This window comes from Alligator sinensis, unplaced genomic scaffold (genome assembly GCF_000455745.1).
Source record: "Alligator sinensis unplaced genomic scaffold, ASM45574v1 scaffold297_1, whole genome shotgun sequence".
In the NCBI taxonomy this organism is placed as follows: Eukaryota; Metazoa; Chordata; order Crocodylia; family Alligatoridae; genus Alligator; species Alligator sinensis.
In genome coordinates, this window is record NW_005841848.1 from 3,617,738 (window position 1) to 3,627,301 (window position 9,564).

The 9,564-nt window shown below is 39.6% G+C and overlaps 1 protein-coding gene across 2 annotated transcripts in view; it reads left to right on the forward strand.

Annotated features, from left to right (window-relative positions):
• IMMP2L (inner mitochondrial membrane peptidase subunit 2) overlaps positions 1-9,564 on the forward strand; it is a 946,737-nt gene that overhangs the window by 753,752 nt on the left and 183,421 nt on the right. For both annotated transcript variants that reach the window (XM_025208916.1, XM_006015959.3), the window contains exon 5: positions 1,503-1,605. In XM_025208916.1, the coding sequence (XP_025064701.1) occupies positions 1,503-1,605 (103 nt within the window). The remainder of the gene's footprint in view (positions 1-1,502; positions 1,606-9,564) is intronic.

The window sequence follows — 9,564 nt, forward strand, 5'->3', positions numbered from 1 at the left end:
TCTCTGGGAGTACTGCCCCTATTATGTTGCTCTGGGCATCAAATTTATGCGTAATCAACTTTTGCTGGAAAGAACTTTCACATGGGCTTTAACGTGGCCTACAATTTGAGCTAGAGTGAAGTCAGGGACTACAGTGTCTCTGCTTCATTTACCAACCTTTTCGCTGACGGAAGCTGAAGTAGAATGAAAATAAAATTATGTGATCCTGTAATTTAAGGTAGTATTACGTTTCATAAAGACAAGGAGGTGAAGTTAAGATTATGCAATTCACCCCATTCTTATTTGTACTTTATTAGAGCACATTCTCATGTTGCAGTAGCGTAACTAGGGTAGGGCAAACAGAACAACTGTCCCAGGTACTGAACTGGGGCGGGGAGAGAGGAGGTAAAACCCCCCCACCAGTGGTGGCAGCCACACAATCGCAATCACAATTGTGCAACAACTGGAAGTCATTGCTGCACCTGTGTCCTGGGTGCTTGGCCACATCCCTACACTACTGTCATATAGTATAATATTAAAGGTATTACTGAAAAAGACCAGGGCAATTGCTCAAGGCATTTCACTTTTATTTTCCTAGGAGAATTCTTAATAGCATGAAAACATCTCTGTTATTGCCTTAGATGTGTTTTCATAACTACTACTTTGTAGCTTTAGGGAAGTTTAGCAGCGTGTCACAGTTATGAAGAAGAATAAACCATGGCAAGATGCTGCAGCAATCTGTAATAATAATTTGGTTCTTTCAGAGTTATTGGATGTATTTAGTAAAATATGTGTATATTTACCAATTCAGGACATGTTCTGTATACTAAATTGTACGATTCATCAACTGCATTTTGATAACCATGTAATCTGAGATTATGCTGATCAGTGTTTGAGTTCATTTTTATAAAAGTAAATTCTATTTTTTTCAGTTTTTGAAGGGACTGCAAAAGGAGCTTCCACTGAAAAGTAGTTCTATCCACCTTCTTTTAGTTATCTGTAGGGCTGTTTGATGTGGGATTCTTTTGGTTGTACAGCATGTAAAACAAATAATTAGTACTTCCAATTTGCTTACAAGCAATTTAAAGTAAATCCAGAGTTACACAGCTATTTTAATATACTATTTGCCACATACACTAAATAATTCCTTAAGTTAGAGATAAAAAACAATACTTCAAAGGGTAGCTACTAAATAATATAAAAAGTCTATTTAATTCTTAATTCAATTTAATTGCACATGTCTTTTGTGCCTTGCTGAGCTATACTATTTGCCAAAGAGATATTTAATAAACAAAGACCTCATTATTCAAATACCACATGCTTCTTCTATTGAAGTCAAAGGAACTAAGCATGGATAAAGTTATAGGTGTGTTTAGCTATTTGCATGAGGAGGTCTCAAGATGATAAGACCTGGGTTTTCTTAACAATTTTTTTACATTATTTTAACTGTTCTATTGATGTATATTATCATTTCAAATACAGTATTGTCTATAATCAATAACAATTATTGCATTTGTCTTTAGAACCATAGGGTACAAAAAACAGTATGTGAAAGTTCCACATGGCCATATGTGGGTGGAAGGTGATCACCATGGACACAGCTTTGACAGTAATTTTTTTGGCCCGGTAAGTCCCATTTTCCCCTCTTATGTTTATAATAAAAAAGCTAATTTTATTTAATGGATTACTTGGATTACAAGGCAGGTATTAATTCAGTGTGGTAGTATATTCATGATTTTAAAGAAAATAATTGCAACAAAAAAAGTTTATTTTGATCAAGATTGAGAACCCAATCTTGCTCTGCGTACATAGCATGAAGAGAATAAAAATCACTTTTAACTACATGGAGAAGAGTAGGGGAGGGCTGTATAAGAGGAGTGGCCAGAACACTATGTGCTCCAGCTTTTCTCGGGTGATAGATAGCTCTTAGGATCTGTTGCCAACTAATGTAATTTAGTAGTTATGTCTTCCTTTAGAGCTGATGCGGGGATAGAGAATCAGTGAACTCAAACAGTAAAATTAATACATTGAGGAAAATATGAAGTAACAGACACTTTAAATCTGTCTAATTGGTTCTTAGTGTAAGAGAGCTATCCCATTAGAGATCAAGCATGCCCATTTTTCATTACTTCCCAAAATATCAGAAAACTGTTTTTGGTCTGGCAAAAACATATATTCTTGCTCAATAAAAAGACAGAGGATACTCTTCAGGGTTCAAAATTTGGATTTTTATTGTTGTTGCTTACCTGAAACATGCAGGAATTGAATTTCATAGTTTCAGTATTCTGCAATGGAAATCTTATTTTTTTATTGTATTATAAAAGCAGATGTATTGACACCTTTACTTCAGAGATAATTTTGTCAGCAGAAATTAGGACTCCCCCATTCTTGCTCAAGTTTGGTGACACCTTAGTACAGCCATAACGCTGCTGACTTCAACAATGGAGTGAAGGCTACTTGTTATAATTCAGGGTAGCAAAGTTTGGCCCCAAATAATGTGATCTCAAGAGGAAATCTAAAAGGTATTAAAGTCTCAAAGGCTATCCTCCCCCCCCGCCATCACCTATTTGGACCTGTTTAATGCTGTTGCTCTAATCTGCTTGTTTTTGCAGTTCATTTCACTGTCTGCTTCAAAGGCTGTTTCACTTGCTGTTTTTTCCCCCCATATACTGTCCTTTAATTTTTGCAGCTTGTTGATGTAGTTTTAGAGTTACTGTTTTCTCTGTACCACAGACTTTTTCTTGTTTGGACCCTATGCATTTCCTCTTCATTCTCATGCTCTTACTAGGCTGTCTTTATACTCTGCTTCTGTCTCAAGACGCACATAAAACAAATCTTACCATTTTGTTCTTTCTTCTTGTATTTTGTCAGTGAAGCTTCACCAATTTAAAAACTACTCTAGAACATTCAGGTCTTGTTGAAACCAATTTTTAAAAAAACTCATAGGCTGTGTCCAGATGAGTGGGAACATGTGTTTCCCTGGGAACAAGTAGCAGTGGCACATCTTGTGCATCTGCTATTTGTCCCAGGGGAACGCCCATGCCATGCACGCTCTGGCACATGGCAGGTTACCCTGTGGTAGGGTCAGGTAGGGGAGGCTGAAGCTATCAACTATGTTGGCCCCAGCAGGTTTACCTGGGGTTCTGGGGAACCTTGGGGGACTGCAGCTGCAGCATTCCTGTAGCAGGGAGCCTGGCTAGCAGGTAGAGCGTGGCTCCAGCTGGCCAGGCTCCAGTTTTGGATGGCATGCGCTAGGAGCCTCATCTACTTGAGGATCTTCTCTTGTTCTTGTTTTCTTAGCTAATGAAAGTTAAGACTACAACTCCAGTATTAGTGAAGAATGTTACTATGACAGCTTTTGTCAATACAGATTTCTAGTATTTCATATGTGTATAAAATCTTTAAAAATATTTCTTTTCATGAGTCATTTTGAATAAGTATAGCATGCAAATAGATATTTTTATCTCAGAGTTAAGAATGACAGCAGTTGGAATTATATATGAAAGGGTGACAAATATACTTTCCAGAGAAGAAATTAGCTATGAGGAGAGACTAAAAATCATAAATATAGAAAAAATGAAAAAGAGATTTAAGTGGCTGCTTCCATCTCCTTTTGACCGGTATTACACATGCATATTATGTTTAGCCTGTAGAGACAGATGTATGTTCCTCTGCCTGACACATTTTTTATGAAGAGGTAGGATACTGAATATATTAAAAATGTACTTTTGAAGCCAGTCAGTGAGCTTTTTCTTCATTTAAATACCTTTTCTCTCATAAGGCTATAACAGACAGTCAGAATGAATAGATTGCACAGTGGCAAGAAAGGAACTTAGTGTCCTGCTTTTGCTATAATAGAGGGTACCCAGGAGACTAGGGTGAACGTTTTCTGTGTTATAATTCTAATTTGGAGTAACCAGAATGTTTTTCTGGATCAGAAAGACATAGTAACATATTATTTCTTTAAGGTAGATTACATTTTAGGCCTACAACTTATCAATGTTAATACTGTTCCATTAATTACAATATAAAAGCATGCATGGTGGAGATAGACACAGTAATGTTTTGTAGTTGAGCATAATGAGTTATATGGGGCATAAATGGAAATTATGGGAAAAGAGACTGAGAACAGATGTTAGAATATTTTTTTCACTCGGAGAATAACGTGTAATGGCCTAATAGACTAAGTTGATAAAGCAAAAAACCAGGGGATCATTCAAGTTATAATTGGATGCATCTTTTAAAGGATATGAAGCCCTGCAATATGAAAGATCAGATAATCCTTTGACAGATCAGATAATCCTTACTTGGTGCCTGAAACATTTTATCCATCACAAGACCGAAACCAGAATCTCAAAGCATAGAGAAACATTTCCCCAAGTATATCAATAAAATATTTTTTTCAAATGAACTGCACCTCAAAATGGTTTTATAATTTCTTTCTGCCTAGCAGGCTTTTTGAATTAAATTAATATTTTAATTGAAGTTAGAAAAGCAACACCACATCTGTTAACTGCGCTGAATTGGAAACATCAGTACAGTATAGCTAGCCAACTACAGATTTAAATGTTAATTAACTTTTCTGTATGCTGGATTAAATTAAGTAGTACAGTTTTATTGTATTTTGTAATTTTAAGAACTGCTTTCTACAACACAAAGAGGTAAGTGTACTGTAATGCTGTTACTTTGATATTGCCTGGTTTAATCTAAGTTTGCAAATAAGTCATATTTGCCATTTCCAAAGGCTAAACACAGCCATTCTGAATACCAGCCAATAACCAAAGAAAGAACAGTGATCTTTACCTTCTTTTATTTTTATTCAAGAAAAGAGAAAAAATTGCATATACAGTGATTTTTAGTTCAATTAGCTGGACTGGAATAATGATTTCCTTATTAAGAAAGAGTATATTAAAAAACATTTCTTTTAAATACATACGGTAATCACTATATTCTTTGGAAACCAATACATGTTATAATCAAACTTTTTGAATTAAAATGAAAAAATGATGAATGATTAACCAGTTAATTATGTCTTAAATAGTTACCTGGCCACACACTTATGCAACAAATGGCATGATGAGACAAAGTATAAGCCACAAAGTTATTACACAAAATATGTGTAATTTTGTGGTTGGTTCCTGTTACACCATTAATTGAACATGTGGCCAGGCTGTTTGTGGCTCCCACTCTCCAGATTTCATAGGAGCCTATGACCCCAATGTACTCCCAAGGCTGAGAGTGCCAATCAACTGATTGCCCTTCATGGCCTTGGAGGGCCATCGGAGTCAAAGGCCCCAGGCTGGGAGCCAAGATCAGTTGCTGCTCCCACCTGCAAGGGTGCAGATCAGAGATCCCCCCCTTTGGGATGCAGCTGGAGTCAAGGGGTCCACTGTGCCTCTAGTGTTCGGAGTGCTGTCAGCTGATCCAGGCTCCCAACCAATGAGATGCACCATGTGCTTCTGTCGCTGATTTGAGCTCCCATCTGTGAGAACACATTCTGCACTGTAGTGCCTGGAAGCCTGAATCAGCTGAAAGCTCCTAGCATCAGGGGCTCACAGAAAATCCACAATAGAGAGGCCTGACAAAGAATGTCTTGCATTTGAAAGCTTGTCTAATGTTTTCCCAACTACATAGTTAGTCCAATAAAGGATATCACCTTAAGAAATCTTTGCTTCCCACAGAATTTCTGGACCATTATAGCTACAACATCATTCTTGCACTACCCCAAACAGCAAAGAGAACAGGAGAGACCAAGAAAGTAGACAATAGGAATACAATAAACAGAAATGAAACCTGGCAGTATCAGAGGAGAGAAATTCATGCTTTCTAACATGGGAAATATTCTAGCCCAGAAGTATTCAGACTGTACGATTGGTTACCTTGGGGATGTCTTGACCTCTTCCAGGGAAGATTCAAACAAACCAGGGACAATTGAACGAAATAATTTGTTGTTGTTGTTGCTTAGATCTTACCAATAACAGGCCTAGTGCTTGCTGTAAGTGTAAATGTGTTTGATTTTGGTGTTCCCATATATAGCAGCTTTCACTGGAAGAACTCCAAAGCAATTTTTAAGCTATAAACTGGTGTAAGAATCAGTTTATCACCCTTGAAATGCAGCTATTTGTAAGGGGAAAGGTGACGACATTTTAGCAACAGAGCGCAAGACTTCACACTAGTGAAGAGCATAGTGTTCAATTGAAATCACAAAGGGAATATATTCAGACACAGTATAAATTGTTCAAATGGAGTTCTGCCCAGACATTTGAAGTTCCTAGTATGCAAAGAGGAACATAAAGAATTGGGTCATCAGCTTCTCCATACTGAAGCTGGCCCTAAAGAGAGGAGTAAGACACACATTAAAAATGGGTCCTACAGCCTTTGTACTACTACTTCTAGGCTTGTGCTGATCTATCCTAGTCTTCATTTAAGATACTGTCTACCACAGATAATTGAGTTCAGCTATATGGAGGTGTGGTGGTAGAATGGGTAGGTATGTCTGTGCTAACTAAATCTAACTAGCACAGATAACAATAATTTAATCCTGGTTAGCAACCATGATGGGGACTTTAGACATCTTTGTTGCTAATCTACGCTGAGGGTCATGCCAGCATCTCTTCAGTATTACTGTTATGGGCCAGAGACAGAAGTTACACATAAACTGGTTTAAATGATCACAAACTGGTTTAAAGCTTTAACAAAACAGAAGTTTAGTGCACATAAACCAGTTTCAAAATGGCTGAAACTGGTTTAAGATAAACTTGGCTGAATGAAGTATCAGACTTAATTGGTTATGTTAAATCAGCTTATGAAATTTATGTCCCAGACCCCTTCCTGGTTTAAGTTAAATCACATTTCTCCAGCATTCCAGCATGCTTTTCAGCCCTGGGCTGGGCTGTGCTGTCTGCTCTAGAGAGCAGGGCTGGCCCCACCCCTCTGCTCCCTAGCTGGGCAGTGAGGGCTAGTTCACTGCCCCACCGCACCAGCAAACCCCAGCTGGGATCTTCAGCCAGGGAGGGAGGTTAAACACAATGTCCCTCAAATATAGAGGTTCCCTGCCCTGTTAAAACTTAGTGCAGGCTATGACTGTGACCTACAAATCCCAGAGGCACCTGGAAGCAGGAAGAAGAAGTGATGAGCAACCCTGCAGAGTCCTGCTGTTCTGATAGTGGACTGCAAATCCCAGAGACCTCAGGGGGCAGCAGGAAGAGTAAGCAAACACACAGTCCAGACTGTGTTTATAGCTCTTCATTTCATAGTTTTTCAGAGAGAACTATTCTTGTTTAAGTTTTTATGAATTCAGTGCCACTATCTTCCGTCCCCACACCCAGGCAGAGTGCAGACTGGGGTCTGGCCATGCCTCCTCTGGTCCAGCAGGGCTTGCTTTCTTCCCTCCCCTTTGGCAGTGTTTGGCAGGCATGCTCTAGCACCTCCTGGCTTTTTGCTTGAGCCAGGCATCAAAAGAGAATGTGTTCATTTGCTTATCAGTTCAATCCCGTAGCTTAGACTAACTTGCAAAGACTGAAACAATTCAGCCTCGGGCTTTTTGACTGTCTGTACTTAACCATGGATACCAGGTAAAGCAGGGATGGGCAGTTATTTCAGGCCGCTTACTGAATTTTGGCAAACCATTGAGGGCTGCATGGTAGGCAGCCAGGAGCAGATAAATATTAATTTCCTAAATTTTGGGGTGCCCTGTGGGCCAGGTAGAATGGCCTGGCGGGCCACATCCGGCCCGCTGGCTGCATTTTGCCCACCCCTGAGGTAAAGCTAATGTAGCATGCCAATGCATCCTAAAACATACATTTTGCTGTGGAGATAGTCATTGGGAGATGTGTGCATCCTGTAGAATATAATGAGTAACATTTCTAGGCAGTCTTTGATGTACAACATATGAAATGACATTATCTTAAAAGCAAAATGTATATGATTAATATAAAGCCAATGACATTCCTAATTTTATATGTATCTGGCTCTTGGTAAAGATGTGCAGGCAAAATTATTTAAAGTCAGAAAAAGGATTTTGTGTGGATGACCCATGCTAAATAATAGAGACCTGCATGCATCACCTGAACTTGTTGTAAAAGTCTGCAATGGATACAATTTACAGTACATTAAATATTATGACTAAAGATAAATAGACTTGGAAAGATAAATATGCTTTTCCATGTTCAGAAAATATTGTAAGTGAGATTCTGTGGGAGATAGTATCTTATCTATTAAGAATGACAGGGCACTTTAGGAGTTGCTAAAGGGGAGCCGTTGATAATAACGTTGCGTGGCTTTGCTGTCCATTAAAATTATCATGACTACCTAAACTAGAATAGAGTATAATTCCCTAATTTTGTTTGCAAAGTAAAATATTCCATTTAATTCTAGTTTATATTAATATGTAAAAAGTAAAATTGCAAACAACATAGCTATCAGCAGGCTAGATAGAAATTTCTATCTATATCTGTCAGAAACATTGTATACATTATAATTAGAAAGCTTTTTTCAGCTTTGGTTAAATATAAATATTAAATATTATAATGAATATTTTTCAAGAATATGCCAAAAAGAACTGGTTAAGTAAAAGAATAATTGATCAAAACTCTCAGGTTTCAACATTTCATTACATTAGAATACTCATGAGGAATTGAACAGTAGCTGAGAGGGTTTTTTTTTAATGTTATAAATAGGGCTGTCAAACGATTACAAAATTTGATTGCAATTAGTTGCATGATTAAAAAAATTAGTCGCAATTAATCACGATTTTAATCGCACAGCTAAAAACTCAACATTATGCAGAGAAAAACTCAAAGTTATGCAAAATTATGCAGGTACACTGTATAGGTGGGATGTGGGGGTCTTTGAATATGTGGGGTGCTGTGTGTGGGGTTTGGAGCCTGGAGAGGCAGGATGTGGGGTACTGTGGGTCAGGAGTGACGGGAAACAGCAGGGCTGGGGAGGCTGTGGCTTGGAGTGAGGGGCACACACACACACATAGAGAGACAGACACACAAACAGACATACACAGACAGACAGAAACACATACACACAGACACTGCTCTGTAGGTAAGTCGGGGGAGGATGGGGCATAAGGGAGGGATGGGGGGCAGGTTGAGGTCCCCACAGTGAAGGAGGGAATGGGGGAGATGCACATGCCCCTTGGACTTGTGCACTGGGTGGAGGCGAGCTTCTGCTGTGTGCTAGGTTCTGCGCCCCACTGCCATTGCCCTGGGAGCCACGCAGTGCCATGCTGTGCCTCCTGCCTCTGGGTGGGCAGGGGATGCAGTGCAATGAGCGCACAGCTCCTGGGGCAAAGGCAACAGGGCACAGTGCCCCAGCCTGCAGAGGGTAGCCCACCCTTGCCCAACATATAAATCCAGGGGGCACCTGCCTCCCATGCCTCCCCTGGGATGTGCACAGCAGCAAAAGCCCCCCCCCCCCCACAATGCCCCTGGATGAACCACTTGAAGCTCTGACCATCCTAAGACCTGCCCCTGGGCCCCATTTACCCCAGCCTCTGCCCCTGCCTCTGCACCACTCCCTCCCGCACCATGGGGACCTCGATCTGCACCCCCCATCCACTCCCCTTCCTCTTTC